The sequence below is a fragment of the Leptodactylus fuscus genome, chromosome 1, assembly GCF_031893055.1.
Source record: "Leptodactylus fuscus isolate aLepFus1 chromosome 1, aLepFus1.hap2, whole genome shotgun sequence".
Lineage (NCBI taxonomy): Eukaryota > Metazoa > Chordata > Amphibia > Anura > Leptodactylidae > Leptodactylus > Leptodactylus fuscus.
The window spans coordinates 280,526,901-280,549,544 of NC_134265.1; the positions used below are offsets into that span (position 1 = coordinate 280,526,901).

The 22,644-nt window shown below is 39.7% G+C and overlaps 1 protein-coding gene across 1 annotated transcript in view; it reads left to right on the forward strand.

The window, feature by feature from the left end:
* The first annotated feature begins 420 nt into the window (after positions 1-420).
* REELD1 (reeler domain containing 1) overlaps positions 421-22,644 on the forward strand; it is a 39,683-nt gene continuing 17,459 nt past the window's right edge. Inside the window, exons 1-2 of the mRNA XM_075262239.1 lie at positions 421-504; positions 17,627-17,903. Coding sequence (XP_075118340.1) covers positions 421-504; positions 17,627-17,903 — 361 coding nt within the window. The remainder of the gene's footprint in view (positions 505-17,626; positions 17,904-22,644) is intronic.

Sequence of the window (22,644 nt, forward strand, 5' to 3'; positions counted from 1 at the left end):
AAAAAACGTGGTATTTTACAGTCACTGCAAAGAGTCTAGTGAAAAGTGCTGTGGTTTTGGAAATCACAGTATGCCAATTATGCCTACAGAAGCGCCAACGGTTTCCCTATAGGTATCATGGAAGCAGAAAGTTGGCAGAGGTTTCCTTTCTGTGGGAAAAACCACAATCCGTCACCACCATGGTTTTCCCACAGCGTTTTTTTTACAGTGGCCCACTATGTGGGGCCTTAGCCTTAAAGTATAATACTTTCGGTTTTTTGGGTTTTATTTTTGGGGAGATGATATGATATAAAATAATTGACATGGTGTTATTAATGGTAAACTTCAATAACCTTGAGATTTTTCTCAAGTGAGTAGTGTTTTGTATGCTTTTCTTCGCATGCTCATAGCTCCTACTATAAATCAGGCTGAGCAGAGGGTATGGCTGATAGTTACTTCAATGAAAGGTTCTTAGTCTCCTCCAGTGCAGAGGAGACTGGGATCCTTTTCCGCCAAACAATAAGGGTAAGTTCTCATGGTTTTTTTTTTTTGGTCAGGATTTTGAGGCCGTATCTGCCTCAAAATCCTGACCAAAAAGATGGCTCCGATTAAAATCAATGGGAGCCGGTTGTTCCGACTCCCCAAAAAAAAAAGAAGTGACATGCTCATTCTTTCAGGCAGATTCGCATCACAACAACCGCCTGAAGACACTCCCTCCTGACTAGGCTCATTCATTTGGTCCTAATCCGGAGCAGAGTGCACAACTGGATGCCAATGCACTGCACCGGCATTCAGCCGCAGCTACCCGTACTTTGGTCTGGAACCTGAGATGGGCTCCACCTCAGGTTCCAGACTAAAAAAACCCTAGGTGAACTTACCCTAACAGTGGTATTGTACAGCCTGGCCGGGCACTGTTGCACCAGGAGAGTAGCATGTAATGATGAGGAATTTGACCTGTAGGACAGTACTATTACATGGCCACTGCACAGTGTACATCTGCTTCCAGCTCTGTACACTGCAGATGCAGCAGCTTTTCAATATCAGATTGCTATAGTGATCCACGTTTTGTTAAGCTAAACTGCAGTGTCTGGGTCTTGCAGCCGAAGTATGCATGTTAAACTGCATTAGTATTATGATGGTGTGAAATTGCCCTTCAAGTTCCAAAAGTTGTGCAGTTGTCAATGTTTACAGGTTACTTACAAACTCTTATGTTAATAATCCTTGTATTAAAGGGTCAAACTACACTGGTATGCTTGATGTGAATATTATATTGATATCAAGGATAAGAGTGCTGCTATTTCTAGAAAAAGATATCTATCACCAGAAAACTCAATAGCAAAGTAGCCACAGTGCGTTGTAAGTGACGTTATGCTGAGAATAATCATACATTTAGATGCAGTGTTACTAAGACCGGGCCTTATATTATTTTTTTGCTTTAAAAGATAGGTTAGGTCTTATTTTCAGGGGATGTCTTATTTTTTTTCAATGAACAACAATCCACTCACCAGATCCTCTTACACCTAAAACAATTTAGAGTTGGCAAGTGCTAATGCTGGATGGGCTCTCACACACAGATCTGTGTCACTCCTGTCTCGGGCCCCTTGACATTGCAGTAGTGTTCCACTGCAGCCAAGTGTAGCAGTTGACTCTTCCTGGTGACCGAAGAACTCTCACTAGTGCCATCTTGTGCAGATAGATCCCTTAAAGTCAATGTGTGATTCTCTTGGGTTTGCAATTCTTGTTGGGGTGTCTATTTACTTTTTCTTTTTTTCTTTTTTTTAATTTTACAGTTATAGCTGTCTGGATACTTTTTTTTCCCCCCCAGGAACTGTAGCTAAGGCTTGGTTCACACAACAGTATGCCATCCGTCTGTTTGAATTCAGTTTGAGACTTTAAAACGGACTGATGCACATACTGATTGCATACTGACACCTTTTTATGCTGACGCTAGGTTCACACTTGCGTTCGAGTCTCCGTTCTGTGGTTTCCACAGACCGGGTCCGGCCGTGAGCGGCGGTGAGCGTTTTATGCTCTCCGCCACGAAACTGTTTTTTTTTTAATCCGGACACAGAGTACTGCATGTCCAACTCTGTGTCCGGATTAAAAAACCTGGTTTCACGGCGGAGAGCATAAAACGCTCACCAGCGCTCACAGCTGGACAGCTTTCTCACTCATTCAAATGAATGGGTGAGAAAGAGTCCTGCAGGTTTCCGTCTCCTGCTCTGTTTTGTGCAGGAAATGGAAACCTGCAGAACGGGGCACAGATGTGAACGAGCCCTGATAGCAAATGCTGTCCATCCCCTAGAGGACAGATAAGGGGATTAAAAGTAGAAAATTGTAAACAGAGTAGAGATAAGGACACTTATTATATGAGATGAGGACATTTATTATATGTCCTTATCTCTACTCTGTGTACAATTGCTACTTTTAATCTCCTTATCTGTCCTCCAGGGGATGGACAGCGTTTGCTATCAGCATGAAAAGGTGTCAGTATACAATCAGTATGTGTATCAGTCCGTTTTAAGGTCTCAAACTGAATTCAAACGGATGGATGGCATACTGATGTGTGAACCAAGCATAAGGCTTATTTTTGGAGTAGGGCTTACATTTCAAACATACTCCGAAACTCCTGAAAAATCATGCTAGGGCTTATTTTCGGAGAAACACGGTAGTTGAAGAAAAGCATGAGACTAAAATGCTAAGGGGGTGTGCCTGAATACAGAACCCTAAGACTTTAGTGCTTTTATTGCATTTGAGCCTTATTTGAATATTTAGAATAATGACTTTTTCAAGGAAATGGTGCATCTATTTGACTGTCTAAAGGTATGATGATGCTCAGCATAATGTTCCCTACAATGCATTGTGGCTGGTAGACAGGCTCCCTTTAGTTTGCATTCTCTTTTTGGGGTTGAGAAAGTATTTTGTATTCATATATTAAAAGTGGGCTTATCTGTGCTAAGGCAATTCTTTAGAAATACACTTCCCTAGATATTTGAGGAAGGGATTAGAAGTGTTACATAAACATCCGCACTAGCTGTAGGCTAAAGGCTTTGGTATGTCCTAAGGAGAAAGAACTCTTCTGCATGATGTCCCAGCTCCAAGCAGAAGGGTATGCAACGCCAGCTAGATGTAATGAAAGCTCTAGGTACTTCCTTTATAGAGCATCTCATCGAGCAGCTGATCCTGCAAAAAACAAGCCCTGACTCATCACCAGCGAAGGAAAAATTAAAGGGGTTGTCCCATCTCAAGCATCCTATCTATACTGCTAGCTTATATGGATTTAAGCTATGTGGAAATACCTTGCTTCATCAAAACTGCTTTGTTTGGCTGTTATCTTAATTTATTCACTTCATTGTTTAAACTGCGTTTCCATAACCACAGACCTGGGGATGATCTTATCTCTCCACCCAGGACAAGTGACATAGCCCCCTGCTCTCCGGAGGGGAGGGGAGCTGAGCAATAGCAGCTTGTATTACTGAGCTGTTTATCTCCCTCTTCCAGTTATCAGTCTGTTAATTGAATTTTGCTGGTGAGGGCTGAGACAGGGAGTCCGTTACCTCTATATGTAAACACATACCTAAAACGGAGTTTATTGCAAGCTGACTCTTGTTCCTGTAGCATGTAAATTTTGAGCATGCAGGCTGGTGAACAAGCAAATTGGGAATACGCCTTTAAGTTCTGATTCTTAAAATATGGTGACACAAATTAGTTTTGGCAAATAAAGTGATTATTATTGTGGAAAAGTTGTACAGCAAAAAAAAACAAAAAAACTATATAAACTTGGTATAGTTGTAATTGTACTGATCAACAGAATAAAGGTAATATCTTATTTATGCTGCCTAGTGCACCATGTAAAATCTATGGTGAAACTCATGCTTGTTGTAGAGGACCTGTCAGTAGAGATGAGCGAGTACTGTTCGGATCAGCCGATCCGAACAGCACGCCCCATAGAAATGAATGGATGCACCTGGTACTTCCGCTTTGATGGCGGCCGGCAGCTTAACTCCACGCGTGCCGGCTACGTCCATTCATTTCTATGCGAGCGTGCTGTTTGGATCGGCTGATCCGAACAGTACTCTCTCATCTCTACCTGTCAGCACTACAGCTATGTCTGTTGTAGGAAATTACTCTCCTATTTAGTCAGAGGCCACAGGTCTATCGGTGCTAGCATGTCGCTCTTGCAGCCATTATGTGTGATAAATCTGTCAGTTTCAGACATTATTAGTTAATCTGCCCACTGTGTTTTTCAGTTTTGCCTCATTTTTCATTACATAATAATTTTTTGTGAAATGTGCAAAAATGTAAAAATGTTATTAGTTTTGTTTATTTAATAATTCTCTGAACACCATACATTAGATTTACAGTATGGGTTGTAATGATTAACAGAATATTTTTATTAAAAAAATACAAGTTACATAGTGAAGACAACATATTTTTACAGTGATGTGTGTTCTTTCATATAAATATAGATTCTGATATGTCAATCGAATGAAACGTCACATCTTTGTACTTCCACACTATTCTTTGATTGGTCTTAGATCTTTGTAGATCACTGTGTGTTTTTATCATATTGTACATTTTACATTCTATTAATAAATGTATACGGTAATTTGAGATTATTTTTTTTTACCACAAACTACTGGTAAATCATGTTAAAGTTCTTAGGTGTATCATTTACTAGGACAATGAGAATTCCTAAAAGAATTGGGAAGAGTTGTGACACTTCTCAGTTGATATGATCAGGGTATTTGTGTATCTCCTCTGGGAGACGGAGCATTGTGGTTTCTTGAATCCTTTTGTTGCAACCAAATCCCATCCTGCTGGGCTGACAGGAGGGACAATAACATTTCCCAACTGGGAGTTAAAGGATGTGCAAGCTGATCCTTAAAACACAGATATTGTGTTTTTTTTGTCTTGCTTGTTGTGTTCCTGTCATCCTTGAGGAGACTTTCCAAATCAAGTATAAGGGAAGAAAGTAATCAAATTAGGGCTGTCTATCAACAGCAAAGGGGTAAAGACTCCACAGGCGCTACATTATCTGTGACAGCTGTTGCACACACTATTAGAGAAATTGGTCCAAGCTATTCTCTAAAGAATATCTCTCAGTGGGTCTAAGGCACATATGACTACTTGTGCGATTTGGGAAAAGAATCCTGATTAAACATGCTTCTTCTGGTAAGTAGATTGTGTTATTTTTGGTGTTTTGTGCTTAATTGAGCATCTTGAGCGGTTTCAGTTGACTTTGAAAAACTGAATTGATCTTAATAGTACTTATCGATCAGCTTGAAGATTCTGTATCTACCTAGTACTAAAGTCATTGCTGCCATTGAGATGTCATTTATACCTGTTTTATCATTGCAACACAACTAAATTAGAATTAATTAAAATTCTGGAATTAATTGAGTAATCTGTAAAATATTATTTAGTCATGGCTAAGATGCATACCTTTTATTCTATCACGTGTTCTGTATACATTATACATGTATGCTGTAATGCCTTGGACCCTTTAACATACTTCTACAACTACTTTTCAGATTCTTAAGTGTAGTTCAGATTCTTCATTAGTTTCAACTTAAAAAGCATGTAAACCTAAAATATGATAATATCCATTATGTGATTGCTCAAGTTGTTCTTGAAGAATGATCCATTAATGGTCAGGAGTGCTACTGTTATATGGATTATCACCCAAGCCTTCATATGACTATGACAACATTAAAATGAGGAAAATGTTTGTTCTCGTACTTTGTTAGCCAGTGGGTAGGTAATATAAAAAAGAAAAAACAAAAAACTTGATAGTCTTCAGTAGTTGATACCTTTTTAATGACTAACTAATAATGATGACAGATTACAACGTTTTGGAACTCTCGGCTCCTTTCTCAAGTAAGTTTAAAAACCATTTCTGAAGGATGCATATTTATTTACAGAGGGACACATAGGGATAGAATTCTAGGAGGAAGGAGGGGTAGAGGGTTATTAGTTATTGGTAGAAACAATGTAAACACTTACAGGTCCTTATCAGTTCTCAGGTCAGTGATTTCTGTAAAAAGACATAAAACTATGTGACAGATTTAACTCCTTCTCCAGTGTTTGAAGCAGGGTCATAAGTTTATACTCATAAATCCGTCGTTCTTTCTTTGATTTAAAATTCCCTCTTAAAACCAAAATTTTGATGTGACCGGTGATATTATGATCCTCATTGCAGAAATGTTTTGATATGGGAAGTTCCATTCTTCGTATGTATGGCGATGTGAATTCATACACATTCTAAGTTGCTGTCCGGTCTCTCCAACATACAGATTTTCAGTGGGACATTTGGTGCACATTATTAAATACACTACATTAGGTGTGTTACAGGTGAATGTACCTCGGATTTGATATTCCCTGTTAGAGTTTGGTATCTCTATCCTGTCAGTGGTCAGTATGTGAGGGCAGGTTTTGCACCTTTTCTGTCCGCATGGAAATGTTCCTGTGTTAGTTGGAGGTGACAGTGAGCTGCTGACAACCATATTCCTGAGGTTTGGTGACTTTCTGTAGCACAGGAGAGGGGGTCTGGAAATATGGATTTTAGGCGGTGGTCTTTTTGTAGTAGTGGATGTAATTTGCGTGTGATTCCTCTCAGTGTCTCCAGGTGGGGGTTATATGTGACAACCAGGGGCACTTGATTGTTTTCCTGTTTGGTATATGATTGATAGATAGATAGATAGATAGATAGATAGATAGATAGATAGATAGATAGAGCTTAGGGCTATACAAATTTGTTTGATTGTTATTACACTATAATATTTAATCCTACAGTAAAAACATAAAGCTAGTAGTTACATACAGTCCTATGAAAAAGTTTGGGCACCCCTATTAATCTTAATCATTTTTAGTTCTAAATATTTTGGTGTTTATAACAGCCATTTCAGTTTGATATATCTAATAACTGATGGACACAGTAATATTTCAGGATTGAAATGAGGTTTATTGTACTAACAGAAAATGTGCAATATGCATTAAACCAAAATTTGACCGGTGCAAAAGTATGGGCACCTCAACAGAAAAATGACATTAATATTTAGTAGATCCTCCTTTTGCAAAGATAACAGCCTCTAGTCGCTTCCTGTAGCTTTTAATCAGTTCCTGGATCCTGGATAAAGGTATTTTGGACAAACAATTCAAGTTCAGTTAAGTTAGATGGTCGCCGAGCATGGACAGCCCGCTTCAAATCATCCCACAGATGTTCAATGATATTCAGGTCTGGGGACTGGGATGGCCATTCCAGAACATTGTAATTGTTCCTCTGCATGAATGCCTGAGGATTTGGAGCGGTGTTTTGGATCATTGTCTTGCTGAAATATCCATCCCCGGCGTAACTTCAACTTCGTCACTGATTCTTGAACATTATTCTCAAGAATCTGCTGATACTGAGTGGAATCCATGCGACTCTCAACTTTAACAAGATTCCCGATGCCGGCATTGGCCACACAGCCCCAAAGCATGATGGAACCTCCACCAAATTTTACAGTGGGTAGCATGTGTTTTTCTTGGAATGCTGTTTCTTTTTGGACGCCATGCATAACGCCTTTTTTTTTATAACCAAACAACTCAATTTTTGTTTCCAAAATGAAGCTGCCTTGTCCAAATGTGCTTTTTCATACCTCAGGCAACTCTATTTGTGGCGTACGTGCAGAAACGGCTTCTTTCTCATCACTCTCCCATACAGCTTCTATTTGTGCAAAGTGCGCTGTATAGTTGACCGATGCACAGTGACACCATCTGCAGCAAGATGATGCTGCAGCTCTTTGGAGGTGGTCTGTGGATTGTCCTTGACTGTTCTCACCATTCTTCTTCTCTGCCTTTCTGATATTTTTCTTGGCCTGCCACTTCTGGGCTTAACAAGAACTGTCCCTGTGGTCTTCCATTTCCTTACTATGTTCCTCACAGTGGAAACTGACAGGTTAAATCTCTGAGACAACTTTTTGTATCCTTCCCCTGAACAACTATGTTGAACAATCTTTGTTTTCAGATCATTTGAGAGTTGTTTTGAGTAGCCCATGATGCCACTCTTCAGAGGAGATTCAAATAGGAGATCAACTTGCAATTGGCCACCTTAAATACCTTTTCTTATGATTGGATACATCTGGCTATGAAGTGCAAAGCTCAGTGAGGTTACAAAACCAATTTTGTGCTTCAGTAAGTCAGTAAAAAGTAGTTAGGGGAATTCAAATCAATAAAATGATAAGGGTGCCCATACTTTTGCACCGGTCAAATTTTGGTTTAATGCATATTGCACATTTTCTGTTAGTACAATAAACCTCATTTCAATCCTGAAATATTACTGTGTCCATCAGTTATTAGATATATCAAACTGAAATGGCTGTTGCAAACACCAAAATATTTAGAACAAAAAATGATTAAGATTAATAGGGGTGCCCAAACTTTTTCATAGGACTGTATGTATGCCAAGCTCTTTTCTCATCACTTTAAGGCTGGTCTTACACTGCCGTAATGATTTTACGGTCTGCAAGTTTCTGATCAGCAATAGAGATGAGCGAGTACTGTTCGGATCAGCCGATCCGAACAGCACGCTCGCATAGAAATGAATGGACGTAGCCGGCACGTGGGGGGTTAAGCGGCCGGCCGACGTCAAAACGGAAGTACCAGGTGCATCCATTCATTTCTATGGAGCGTGATGTTCGGATCGGCCGATCCGAACAGTACTCGCTCATCTCTAATCAGCAACACTGGTTGCTGATCAGCAACATAGACACCGCAGACGCCAGTGAACTGCCACACTCACCCATAGAATTCTATGGGCGAGTCAGTGCAGTGCCGTGAATTTGTGCCTTTGCGGACCTGCTCTATAAAGTTCGGACCTCGGTTGCGGCCTGGCACACCACGGATAAAATATCCGGTGGTGTAAGAGGCCGCACTGAATATAATGAGTCCGCAAATGGTCCGCAATTGAAAACCCTCAATTGCGGACCATTTGCAGACTTACATTACGGCCGTGAAAGACTAGCCTAAGAGCCTACTGACGTATGCACCAAATATATCTATGGTGCTCCATTCACCAACTGTAAGATATAGTAGTGATTATTATACTTTTTATTTTACAATGGGAGCATATTAGAGATATATCCCACTGAATGCCTATACAGAAGGATACATTTAAAGAGGACCTTTCATGTCCTTGGGCACATGCGGTGTGATAGTGCACTGAATTCAGCGTACTATCGGCTTTCCCATTCTGAGCCCCTGCTTAAGAACTATCGTTACCGTTACCGTAGCTCTTCAGTGTCAGAAGAGCGTTTCTGACAGTCAGTAACGCCCTTCCTCACGGTAGTGTCTATTGCGCTGATGCTGAGCAGTGAGAAACGCCTCCCCAGTACTCTTCTATGGACGAGTACTATCAGGAGTACTGGCTTCATGGCTGGGCGGTAAGGAACGCTCCCCCTCTCACAGTACAGCCCTATAAGCGCTGCTGTGAGGAAGGGCGTTCCTGACTGTCAGAAACGCCCTTCTAACACTGAAGAGCTCCGGTACCGGCACCAATAGCTCTTCAGCGGGGGCTTAGACGGGACAGCCGATAGTGGGCTGAATTCAGCGCCCTGTCTGCTTTCTAGCGGTGTATTACACTGCATGTGGCCAAGGACGTGAAAGGTTCTCTTTAAGCATTATCTCACAGATACAGTAAATATTTGGAGATCCCCTGATGGACACCTCCAATGTAGGCTCATCACCCAATGTGTGCAGAACAGAAGTCACCTACTGCAGATTTCTTATTTATTAATGAATATGATAAGCCAGACATAAAGTAATATATCTGTATCTGTTACATCACATATAAACTTCAACAATTACTAGAAACTGTGAAACTCTAGGTAATAAAATGGACAGGCAATGATAAGTGTATAAGTGAAATAATTTTTGCTCATCCAGGGCTGGTATCAGATATAATTTCGTATACTTCCTTACTGTGCAGTGATTTGGCCCCACTCCCACTGAGCAGATGAGAAGGTCTGCATGGTATCTGAACACAATACTAAACTATGTATCTTGGTGGTTAATGTCCTGCTGAGGCTTGAAGGACATCCTTTTTCTAGTTCCTTGTTGCTTTCTGTGACTGGCTTAGTGGAAGAGATCAGAGATATTCATGTGCAGTCTTAGGAAGGAAGACAGTGAAATCTTTATAACTCTACAAGTGTATTTTTTTTGTAAGAAAGGTTGGAGAGCAGTCTTAGAAATGTAGAAAATTCATGCTGGTGAGAAAAAATATAACCTTGAGAACTCCTTGGTACTCTATGAGTTCAGTCAGGTAACTCACTGAAGTATCCTGGGGAACAAATCATATCTTTGATTTGTGCCTGAACCCAGGAATAAAAAGCATACATAATGGACTGAAGTAAGGCATATGGCGGTGTGTTCACTAGGAGTCTATATGATGTGAATGTGAATGATGTTACTAGTGGAGATGAGAATATGATAAATGTTTAGCGTCATCTGATCATTAAAAAGTCTTCTTCTTTCTCGCTAGTACTGAGGACTTTCAATGCGGCATTATTTTATTTGATGTGTAACATAAATTACATTTTAACTCAAACTGTTCCCAAAGAAACCATGGGGAAATACAGAAAAATCATTTTATTTTATGAAAAAACTTTACTGTTCTGTGCCGAGATCAATATTTTAATCGTGTAAGTTCGGAAGTGGTTTTGTTGAACACCAGAGGGTATGACTGGTGCTTTGTTCATTTATCATGTCTTATATGACATGTTGGCATTGTGCTAAATTCATATAAAGAAGATCTCTGCACAAAATACAGATATTGTTTTGGAAGGTGTTTATTACAATAAACTAAACTATAAGATGTTACCAAGGAGAACTATAGCCTCAATAATACAATTGTTTTAGTGTATAGCAGTTGTCGCTACTCCTTGGTCTAGACTAGCCTATTAGCCTTCAATCATCTCTGCCTATATACAGAAGGGTAGTGCTTTAGAGCCATCTTGTGTTCCATTATGTCAATAGGAGAGATCGTAAAGATTCATTGGAAATAATGAATCAAAGTGAGATATAGGTTAGAGCTATCAAGAGCACACATAACCAAAAGAAAACATGGTCATTTGTAGCCGTTGCAGGTAACACCCACACATTAGTTGGCCATCAGTGCCCATATATTCTGTAAGATCAAACACAATATTACTTGAAGATGACTTTTGATCACCTCAAACTACTGCAATTCATTGCATCCTTCAATAGAAGCTTCTCCACTGATTCTGGCATGGTTGGATTTTTTCTCTAGCCTGTATATATATAATTATATTCTCTACTGATAGGTGGGTGGCAGAGGTGTAGGTAGCAGGGGAGGGGGAGCAGAAGGAGTGGCAGCATGACACCGATACAGTTAAAGGGAAAAATAGAGGAGGAACATATGTGCTTCTTTCTCTACTAGTAAGTATCCCATAAACCACAAGCCACTGCAAGGCCTGAGGCGTACAAGCTGCCCCAAGACATCTACCTCCTGCTGCAGATGGCGCAATGAAGTGATTGTCCTGCGCCAGAAGGTCCTGGTACTCTCCAGTGAGCAGAGGCGGAGGCTCCTCCTCAGAGGATTTATCATGTTTATTTATTTTTACATATTGGGGAATTTATATAGAGGATAGGATAATACATATAAGAGTGGAAATGGGGGCTTTACATATAAGAAAGGAACTTGGCTTATTAGGGGGCCTTAAAAAGGGGGTATAATTTATAAAGGGCAGTAGGGGCAATGTGAATATAAGGGAGCATTGGGGCAGCATCAAAGTGGTTGGTGATGGGGATGGTGAAATAAACCAAAAACGTATACTCGACTGTCCTTAACACTCCAATGTCCACTACCTGTGTCAAGTGGGGCGGTGCGGCCCAGAGCCTGTGGGCTTGGTCTGGTGGCAGGGGTGTTGCCGGACCACTGGGTCGCTCGTCCTGCGGGCGCTGTGTTACTGTTGTGGCGGTCGCTGTGCAGAGCCACGCCCAGTAGAGTAGGAACCCACTATAAAGAGGTCGCTGTGAAGTGGCTAGTGGGCTTATGCACATTGATCAATATGTATACTAACAACCTCATGTTCGGTATTGTAAAATTTGCTGAGAAGCACTAGATCAATGTATAAGGTTGGGATGTGCGGGCCATATTTTTCTCTTTTTGTACATGTATAATACTGAGCACATAAGAGGTTCTGTGTCTGTAATGTAGGGAGCAGTTTGTAAGATTCTATACAAATCAGTGACTGTTGAGATTAGTGACTACCCAGTGGGTTGGAATTATATTAAAGGGGTTGTCCAAAATTAGACAAACATGGCTGATTTGATCCACCTGTCCATAGACTGTGTGTAGTATTACAGCCGAGTTCCTTTCGCTTCAAGCTGACCCTGGTTCACATTCGTTGATTATGTAGATAATCTGTTTTCCCTTAGTTATAACAGCAGCACAAGGCCATATTGTGCTGCTGGTATGACGACAGGGAATCGTTGGTTATGTAGATAATCTGTTTTCCCTTAGTCATAACAGCAGCACAATATGGCCTTGTGCTGCTGGTATGACGACAGGGAATAGCATATGTATTCCGTCCGGTTAGAGTCCGCATGGAGTCCCCCCGGACGGAATACAATCGCAATTTCAAGCGCTGTGCTGTAAAAGCACACAGACCCCATAGACTATAATGGGGTCCATGTGCTTGTCGCGCACTGCCTGCATAAATGATATGTGCGGCTAGTGCGCGGCAAGCACACGGACCCCATTATAGTCTATGGGGTCTGTGTGCTTTTACAGCACAGCGCTTGAAATTGCGATTGTATTCCATCCGGGGGGGACTCCATGCGGACTCTAACCGGATGGAATACATACGCTAATGTGAACTGACCCTCAGCTACACTGCCAGACACAACTCATGGGCAGGTGTGGTACTAATTCCTAGAATCCACCTCCCCCCCCTTAACTTTAGCAGCTGCATACTATCACCAGGTAAAAAAAATAATACAGAAAGTTTCAAACACAAAATGTCTAAAAATTAAAACCATTGGGACAAAATGTTGAATTTCAGTGAACTGCAATAAATATGAAAGACATGGCATTTGATGTAATCCTCACATTATAAAGGATTCTTTGACACTGACAGAATCAGAGTTAAATTGTTACATGACCATCATCCTGGTCACACTGACCGTGGTTTTTCTTGAGAACGGTCATTAGAAGTAATTTCACTTTGTTTGCATTGCAAAGACTAAGGAAACTACAAAAAGTAATCTCACACTGCATTTCATTATGGCACACATTTCTGTCCAACTCCTCAGAAGTACAGTATTTCTTGTAACCTTGATGTAACAAGGTGTGAATACAAATGAAAAGCATTATTAATATACAATTACTTATGCTATTAGTTCATTAGAAATGAATGAATTAAAAGCAGGCTAAAATTACCGTACAATTACAACAAATGTTATAGATTATGGGGATAATGTCACTTCTTAGGGAGAGACCACCTTTTCAGGTGTGTGGAGACTTATACAGCCATAGCTGCTCCACTGCAAGGGAACATGGGAAGAATATGCAAATCTGTCTCCCAAGATGTAAACAGGGAGACAGTGCCTCTGTTATGCTGCCCTCTATTGGGAAGCACCCTGAACATCATGCCCGACTTTCCCAGAAGTCTTTACTGCATAATGTGGGGTTATAACCAAATCAATTTCTCAGCTACAGACGGCACCGTTTCTGTCTGGTTGGACTTCATCAGCGCAGCCTAGAGAGAACTGATTTGGTAGAAGTGAGAGACTGAGAAACCAGATTATGGGGATAATGTCACTTCTTAGGGAGAGACCACCTTTTCAGGAGTGTGGAGACTTATACAGCCATAGTTGCTCCACTGCAAAGGAACATGGGAGGAATATGCAAATCTGTCTCCCAAGATGTAAACAGGGAGACAGTGCCTCTGTTATGCTGCCCTCTATGGGAAGCACCCTGAACATCGTGCCCGACTTTCCCAGAAGTCTTTACTGCATAATGCAGAGTGACATTATCCCCATAATCTGGTCTCTCAACCTCTCACTTCTACCAAATCAGTTCTCTCTAGGCTGTGCTGATGAAGTCCAACCAGACAGAAACGGTGCTGTCCGTAGCTGAAAAATTGATTTGGTTATAACCCCACATTATGCAGTAAAGACTTCTGGGAAAGTTGGGCATGATGTTCAGGGTGCTTTCCATAGAGGGCAGCATAATAGAGGCACTGTCTCCCTGTTTACATCTTGGGAGACAGCTTTGCATATTCTTAACAAATGTTATATGAAGACATCTTACAGTTTCCTTGCATTTTCTATCTATCATTAGACTATTATTAGTGACTATCCTTATCAGACGAATAGACCCAGCAAGATTTGTCATTCCAGCTTTGTTGTACTGCATGAACCATCCCATGCATAGGGAGAGTATTTATGACAGGTCTACTGAGTATACACTTGTAAAGCTCTGCATGGAACCCCATGTGCAACTTTCTGGTCCTGGCAGATTAGTAATATTATGAGACTGTATTGGCATATGGGATGCTTTCATCCCCCATAATTCATTGGAGCTTTTATAGACAAAACCACCCACGTCACTGTCTGTGTCATTTCAGTAGGATGAATAGAGCCGACCTCAGATAGAGTTTTAAAATATGTTACATAATATAAAGCAGACTATAAAATAAATTGTATCTTTACACACTCTAGAATATAATGAATGAATCAAGCTTCATCATACTTATATGCGTCATACATGTTATATGTGATATTATCCTAGTGCTCTAATTTCTTTTGCAACAAAAGGGTTAAAATTTGTTCCAGGGAAGAAGTCGTTTTGGATACTCTGTAATTGCCTCTGAACTTGCCAAGATTAGCAGAGTGATCCCAGCTCAGTTCCTGGCACACACCCTAACAAGCCCTAGCAGTGTGCCAGGCTGATGTACAGTTGGCTCCGCTGTATCCATCACTGTTCAGTGACAGGTAAATGCCTAAAAGTCTTGATTGATTAATGCACTATAGATTCCGGACCCCGCACACATGCACTCTTGGAACATTTCTTTTCTGCCAGTTAACTTATGATTAATGGATATTTGTGTACTTGGTGGGCTCGGAGTGACGGCATTGTGGATGGCAATAACACTGTAAGTGCAGCACATGCCATAAAATGGATTTCATCAGCATTTTTAATATTTCAAGGTCTAGTTGTATTAATTAAAATTGAAATATTAGTTATTTATTATGCTTGGTTTTGTATCTAAGATTTTCTGGAATAATTAATTGATATCTATATTTGGGCTTTGTTTCTGCATTTTTTTTTACATACTTGTACTTTATATAGTATACTGTATATTAAAGACACTGAAAAAATGATCTAATGCTGTCTACATGCAAACTTAGATTAGACGATCTTCAAGGGGTTGGCCAGGAGTGGTGTTTCTGCAATGTAGGACCTCAGCCTAAAATAGTTAATAAATGTAGTGTAAAGCATGTATGATTCTTTTTCAATAGTCAGTGTGCCCAATTGTCTTTGTTTTAATTTGTATTATAAGATCATAAAATGCAACATGTATAAACTGTGCACCACATTGTACCTCAATGCATGAACTTAGTATCGCCATCCAAGGGTCATAAGGGGTACTAAAAAAATGTCATCACTAATTCCTTAACAGTTGCAACATCCACTTGATATGATCTAGGAGATGGAAAGTTGATGAGAAATAAACATGCAATGTGTATACAGCTAGGGCTTCTTTTATATTGCTTAAAGTTATGCTATGCAAGAATCTTAAAGGGTTATCCCCATTTTGATAAATAATTGCCAAGACAGGAGTAATTGCTTGCAAGTCCCAACTATCATCATAAGAGGTTAATGTATGACATTTTGTCATATATCATTTTAAAGAAATATACTTTCTTTTTCACTTTTCAGGCAGTTACTTTGTATGCATTAGTCTATGAAGAAGGAAGGTGGACTAGAGAGACATTCATAATTGCTGTTTCTTCACTCTGCTATTCTGAGTTATTGTAAAACTGTTAGATTTGTAGATAAATGACCAACTTTCAGGAGAAACCAGCTCCACCCTTCCCTTCTCCATAGAGCTCTATGTGTGAGACTGAATACAGAAACAAATATAATGTAATCAAGCAGTCAGATTGAAGATAAGGAGCAGGAGGACAGCTTACTAAGTGGTAAAGGAAACAAATCTTCTTAATAGGACATATTAATCTTCTTATATTTAAATGCACTATTAATATGTGAAAAGTTGTATATAACAGCAGGTAGACTTCAAGGTCCTGACACAGAATTTGCTTTGAATTGTAGACTTTGACCATTACAACAACTTGATTCTTCTATATCCCAGTTTTACCTGATGGTGACCTTGCTAAGAAGACTGACCTCAATGGATGGGCTTACGGAAACAGCATAGCCCTCTAAGCTGTCCTGTTTCTGTAACGCCCATAAAAGTGAATGGGGGTTACAGTAACAGCATAGAGCAGTAAGCAGTGAGCTAGATTGTTTCTGTAACTCTCATTCAATTATGAAAACCAATGAGCATTGTCTTCTCAGTAAGAGCTGCAGCATTGAGGCTAGGGGGGTTCATTTTAGAGATAGATGTGGGTTCCAGAAGTGGAACTCGAAATTCCCTGCAGATAACCTATAGATATACCATAAATTTATTTTGTGGAAAAACTTGTTTAACATGTGTAATAGTAGAGTATATCAATCATATTTAAAGGGAATTTCCAGGCAAAGCAGAAGGTGGGAATAAAATAAAAAGAGGCAATACTTTCCAACTCTTCTGAGTGGGTGCCCTTTCTATCCCATGCGGGAAGCAAAGGGGCATAGGTGAGTCGGGTATTGGTGATGTATTAGGTGAGTCGGGTATTGGTGATGTATTAGTATGTGGTAGAGATGAGCGAATACTGTTCGGATCAGCCGATCCGAACAGCACGCTCCATAGAAATGAATGGATGCACCTGTTACTTCCGCTTTGACGGCGGCCAGCCGCTTAACCCCCCGCATGCCGGCTACGTCCATTCATTTCTATGCGAGCGTGCTGTTCGGATCAGCTGATCCGAACAGTACTCGCTCATCTCTAGTATGTGGGGGGTTTTGTTTGTTTTTTTTACCAAATTCTGGATCCCTCTGTATTTTTTACTTTGCCTGAAAAAACCCTATTAGGGTCAGTTCACACGTGAAAACCGCCTAGCTTATTTGTGCGAGGTAAAAAACCTCGAGGAGTTTTTTTGACGCTGTTTTTTGCATTCCGCGCGGTTTTTGACGAGGTTTTTGACGCTGTTTTCGCTAGCGGTTTTCGCTAGGTTTTTTTTTTCCTATATGTGCTATAGAAACTGCAGGCGAAAACCGCGCGGTTTTTTGTAAAAAACCGCGCGGTTTTGTGTGCAAAAAACCGCGCGTTTTTTTACCGCGCGGTTTTCGCCTCCCATTCACTTCTATGCAATTCTTCAGGCGTTTTCCGCCTGAAGAAAGGTCATGTCGCTTCTTCAGGCGGAAAACGCTAGGAGGAAAAAAAAAGCTAGTGGTCTACATAGACCACCATGTTAAAGGAGAGGTTTTTGAAGCGAATTCCGCTGTCAAAAACCTCCCCTTTGCCCACGTGTGAACTAGCCCTTAAAAGTAGAGTCATGGATTTTTGACATTCATAAATGTTCTCTCCTTTTCAAGGTGGAAGATTTCACAAAGTGTCGATTGGTGGGACTTGTGTGGATCTGCATCAGCCTTGGTTTTATTTCATATACCACAGCATTTTCTCATGGTGGAAGCCTTGCTGCCTGCATGGACATGAAGCCAAAGCACATTCGAGCTTTGCCACAGAACCCCAGGAAGAATTATGTCACCCTTCATACCAATCGTTCTTTTTACCTACCGGGAGATAAAGTCCCAGGTAACTAGTCAGTTGTTGTTTTTTTTTCTTTACAGGTATGAATTGTGTTAGGATATTGTAGTGAGGAGTTTTATTGGCTCGGAGCTCAAGCATCCACGCTGCCTCTCCATTGTAGGTCTATGGGGTAGACTGATTACATTAGAAAATATTTGTTTTATTCATTTGTCTTCATCATAGAAGTAAGGTGGCAAGTGGCAAAGACATCTGGCAGACTTGATATCAGATTGTTGATTAAAATAAGAAAATTGTCCATATTGTACCAAAGATGATTCACCACACTAGTCTGACAAATTGATCATAATTATGCCATTATACATTTTAGCTGAAATCTATGCCAGGTCCAAAATGTATAGATTTCAGTTTATTTCCAACAATTGGTCAACAGACGTGTCAGGTTTATAAAGAAGCTTGCACCTCTTAATAAATTCAATGCATCTTGCTCCAGCTGACTTTTTTACTAAGACATCTCAGCAAATTTGCCTCATTGTTACATATTGCTGGCAAAACGGATACAAAGAATAGCAGTCAGACATCTACAGACCACACATCTACCTTGGTATTTCATTATTGGTTATACACTCCTCAACACTGAAAATGCAACACTGAATGGAAACAAAATATTCAAAGTATCTCAATGTATTCAGTCTCAGATATGAGCCCATGCACAGAAATACATGCCCTTATACTCCTGGGCAAGTTAACAGTGACATTATTAATGGCCTTCTGAGGAAGGTTATGCTATTTGGACACAGAAATGATCAATAACACAGGTCAACAAAAAAAAAAAAATTTACTGGTGTCCAAAATATTTTAATGAATTTGGGGTATTTTTGGGGTGCTGATTCTGAATATGCTATCAGTTTTGCCAGATTGGCTCAAGTTTTTGAGATTTTTGGTATCTTATTTATAGCACTTGTTGGTAAATGCGATGCATCATCTCATTAATTTCTTTGGATTAGTACTTGAACTGAGCAGTTCTCAATATAGTTTTTTGTTAATTAGTGTTCTAAAAGTTTGTTCATAGCTTGATTTTTGCACTAACTTTATGTTGTTGTCTGTTTTCCAGTGAAAAGCATGAACTCATCAAGAAGAAGTTGTCTTAACGATCCAGACTCATTCTGTTACATTTGTGGTGAATATACACTGCAAGCATAACCCCAAAATAGGCCAAATACACTTTTTTTATGAAGTCTGTTATGTTTCTTCTATGTTTTTGCAGTGTATATTCACCACAAATGTAACAGAATGAGTCTGGATCGTTAAGACAACTTCTTCAAGTTCATGCTTTTCACTGGAAAACAGACAACAACATAAAGTTAGTGCAAAAATCAAGCTATGAACAAACTTTTAGAACACTAATTAACAAAAAACTATATTGAGAACTGCTCAGTTCAAGTACTAATCCAAAGAAATTAATGAGATGATGCGTCGCATTTACCAACAAGTGCTATAAATAAGATACCAAAAATCTCAAAAACTTGAGCCAATCTGGCAAAACTGATGACATATTCAGAATCAGCACCCCAAAGTTACCCTAAATTCGTTGAAATATCTTTGGCCCCAAAAATGCTGTTGACCTGTGTAATGGTTGCTGGCAGATCACTTTGTAATTGTCATCTAAAGATGTGCATGATGGGACAGGTCTATAGATGTTATAGAGTATGGTAGCACATTTAGGCCAGGCTGCTCATAGTACAATCAATATGTGGCTTTACATTGTCCTGTTGAAAAATGGCTCCTGGGACACTTTGTAGAAATCGTAGTACCACTGTATCCATGCCCAAATGAATGTAATGGCGAGCTGTACATGTGTACATGAACACTGTACATTGTACTAGCCCACACCATAAACCACAGACTACGACTGGTGTGACATTCCACTGTGAAGGCCCACATGGTCTCCAGACCAAAAAAGGGGGCTAGACCTCAATCCCAGCTTCTATTGCCATCTTGCTTTCACAATGATTGCACTGTTTGACACACTAGGCTTAGGATGGGATGTCCAATTTAACTTGCAGTACAGAATGAATTACTATGCACTATTCCTCCAAACAATGGCACAAAGTAGTCAGGGGCCCCAGTACAGATTTTGCATTGGGGCCCAGAAGCTTTGAATTACACCTCTGCCTTCATGCACCTCTTGCAGTTCTTTGTTATTCTCCCAACCACTGGACATTCAACATTGAACAGTGCTGACATCTTGGCTTAAGCACATAGCAATCTCCTGGAGTGATAAACCAAGATCTCTACGTTCACGAATTCTGTCCCTCTCAGTTTGTAACAAGTGGCAATAAGTGACAGGTTGAAGAACAGGAGGCATCGCACAATCATCCCACACCACGTAATCCAGTTTTTAACCCTTAAGTACTATCATGGTTTCTATCATGATGATATGTCTATAGTAGTGGTGTATGATAGACACCATGATAGTACTTAAAGGTTTAATGCAGATAATGCTTTCAATCTGGCTTTTATGCTTCTCCCACATGTAGACTTTCTGCATCCATTATACCTATAAGGAAGCCGCCAGCATTTCCGTAGGTATAACTGACCTGCTGCATTTTTACAAACAAATGCACAACATTTTTGATGTGCGGATGGGATTATCCAGTATCCCATCCACTTTGCAGTTAATGTAAACTGCAGCGGTTTTTGCCATGGCGTTTACGTTACGTGGGATCCTTACCTAAATCTGTTTTTGATGGTGTAAGGAATTTGAAGTAGCCAGAGTAATGCCATACAAACCTAGGACCAAGTGTAATAAGGTAACAAAACATGATACATTCTCTCAAGTTATAAATCTATACCACAACCATTGAAATGAGGCATTTGATGCTCTTAAAGAAACGTTGACCTAACTTTACCTATTCCATGTATATATCGGTAGGATTGCTGATAATCACAAAGTTGTGTACAGTGTTGTTCAATAAGCTTCCATTGCTGGCATTCTTTACAGTGATGGACGATGTACTGCACCTCCTCGCTCAGCATTGCTGCCAACCACTAATTAACATCTGACAGTATTTTCTCAGTAGGTGTTGGCAAAAATAACCTTTCCTATTTATTCTGTTACATATATAGATGAAACATTATTGTTCAGCAAGTTCCGAATCAATAAATTATCCTTATGTTAGTGACAGGTAGTAATCTCTGATAGCACTAAACACCCGCCAGCACTTACCTTGGCTACTGACCAGTCTACAAATTACAGCGCAGCCGATATCCAGTTATATTACACCAACCTAATAGCAGACGACTTTGCGCTTCATGAGTTTAATTATATTTTGCCTCTGTAATTCACAAGTGAACTGGCAAGATAAAGCCCAGCAAATAAGGGTGAGGAGAAATTATAAAACTGTGTTATCATCCCTAATCTGTAAATTATGAGGGGACTTTAAGTATACTGGATTAAGGTAAACCTCCAATGAAAAATAAAAACTAAGGCCTGGTTCACATCTGCGTTCGGTGTTCCATTTGTTGAATCCGCTTGGGGACCCCCCTGAACAAAATACCGAACACATTAAAAAGTAGTTAGCTAAAAAAAAAAAAAACACACGGACCCCATAAACTATAATGGGATCCATGTGTTTTTCGTGCGGTGTCCTCACGAATCATGCAGATAGAAAAGTGCTGCTTGCTGTACTTTTCTCTCTGCATGACTCGTGCGGACACTGCGCGGAAAACAGATGGATCCCATTATAGTCTATGGGGTCCGTGTGTTTTTTTGGGTTTTTTAGCTAACCGCTTTTTAATGTGTTCATTATTCTGTTTGGGCGGTCCCCAAGCGGACTCCCCGAACTGAATACCAAACGCAGATGTGAACCAAGCGTTAGATCCTAAAATATAGCACGTATAGTACTTCTCTAACTACGAATCAGTGTCCATGCTGCTGTGATCACAGGGGTTTAGTAGATAACAAGTTTCTTCTACAGGCACATATATAATTTGTTAATTCTTACGTAATATTTTTCAAAAAATATCTTTAATATAAAAAATAAAAAAATCGAGCTCAAAACTGTTCAGGTATAAATTTGAAATACATAAAAAATTCAAAAGAAATGAAAACGTGTTCATATGTCTGCTTATTCCGTTATACAGGCCTGCCCTTTACTTCCAGCCATAAACTTTTTATCATATGTGGCTGTTTATGTGAAAAGGGCCCACACTGTCGATATGGAGTTCTTGGTATCATTGTAACGGTTATGGTGTAACATTGTCCGAAACATTTATACAATACAAAATTTGTAAACTTGACATATTTTTAAATAAAATTTTTGCATAAAACAAAATTGTGATTTTTTTACACAAATATGTTTTGGACTATTTTCTCTATAATTAGTATCGACGATCTGGGCCCTTTTCACGTAAACAGCCACATATTCAGTTCAGTATTATGGTTGTTAAGAAGCCTATTCAGTACTGGTATTATAACAAATAGTCTAGATGTAAAGATAAAGCTTCTAATTTGTGTAAATTGTGTAAAAAACACTCCATGTACAAATGCATGTTCAGCAGTAAGGCCAATTTTTTTATTATATCGTAAGTAAATAGAAGTTGCTGCCAAAGATGTAAATCTTATATAACTACAACTATTCAGCTGCTCCAAAAAATTCCATTTAAAATAAATCCACAATCAGCAAAAAAACATTCAAACTAAACAGGCTACAACTGTGACCCACCAAAAATTAATCATAAATACACTAATATTAAAAATATCAAAATTCTAACAATTCATAACATA